The 864-nt window shown below is 50.8% G+C and overlaps 1 protein-coding gene across 1 annotated transcript; it reads right to left on the reverse strand.

The window, feature by feature from the left end:
• On the reverse strand, positions 1-674 carry LOC104950070 (60S ribosomal protein L18a-like). Its single transcript, XM_010776524.1, has 3 exons — positions 573-674; positions 237-434; positions 1-134 (listed from the first exon to the last, which is right to left on the reverse strand). The coding sequence occupies exons 1-3, from the start codon at positions 672-674 to the stop codon at positions 42-44; spliced, it is 393 nt and encodes a 130-aa protein (XP_010774826.1). The 3' UTR covers positions 1-41.
• Positions 675-864: the final 190 nt, after the last annotated feature.

The raw sequence follows: 864 nt of genomic DNA on the forward strand, positions 1-864 counted from the left end.
TTTGTTTCCACGGTTCTTTTATTCTCCTCTCAGTAAAACGCTTAGAAGAAGGTGTTGGGCCTCTTGGTGGTGAAGCGAGGTTTGTGCTGGCGACGCAGGACGCGATGCGGCAGAGGGAACTTTATCTTAGAGTCCTGCAACAAACAAACACATACATTTAACAACAACAACAACAAGCCTTTGAGAGGAGCCACGCTGATCTGATCGATGGAGTATAAATATAAAAGTATACGTACGTGGAACTGCTTGATTGCCGGTCTGCGACATTTGTTGGCAGCAATGATTTGGACCTTCATGATCTGGATGGAGTGAGCGCGAGCACGATGACGAGCGCCCATATCACGATCTGAGGAGGAGGAAGACGAGAGGAGGAAGAGGAGAGGAGGAAGAGGAGAAGAGGAGAGGAGGAAGAGGAGGGTTAGTATAAGGAGGAGCTAACGTAAAGCCTATATATAAACAACCTAGAACACTCTCTTCAGACCGTTGGGACTCTTTTCCATCAGGAACCGGTTCTCCTCTGGAGCTCCACGTGTTCCCACCGCTCAGAGCCCCGTGGAGCTCCAGAGGAGAACCGGTTCTTCTCTGGAGCTCCACGTGTTCCCACCGCTCAGAGCCCCGTGGAGCTCCAGAGGAGCTGCGTCATCATGGAAACGATGAAGGTGGAAACCCCTCATATCAACAACAACGATCCCGGTAGTTCTTTCTTGAGTCTAGCTTGTTGCGATCAGCTCCAGAGTCCGGTGGGATCCAGCTTCAGACCACTGCGACGACTGTGTGTGTGTGTGTGTGTGTGTGTGTGTGTGTGTGTGTGTCTTTAACACTTTCCCTTTGTTCCCATCAGCACTGATTGAGAGCAGCCCCTTC

Source organism: Notothenia coriiceps, unplaced genomic scaffold, assembly GCF_000735185.1.
Source record: "Notothenia coriiceps isolate Sejong01 unplaced genomic scaffold, NC01 NC01_scaffold00017070, whole genome shotgun sequence".
NCBI lineage: Eukaryota > Metazoa > Chordata > Actinopteri > Perciformes > Nototheniidae > Notothenia > Notothenia coriiceps.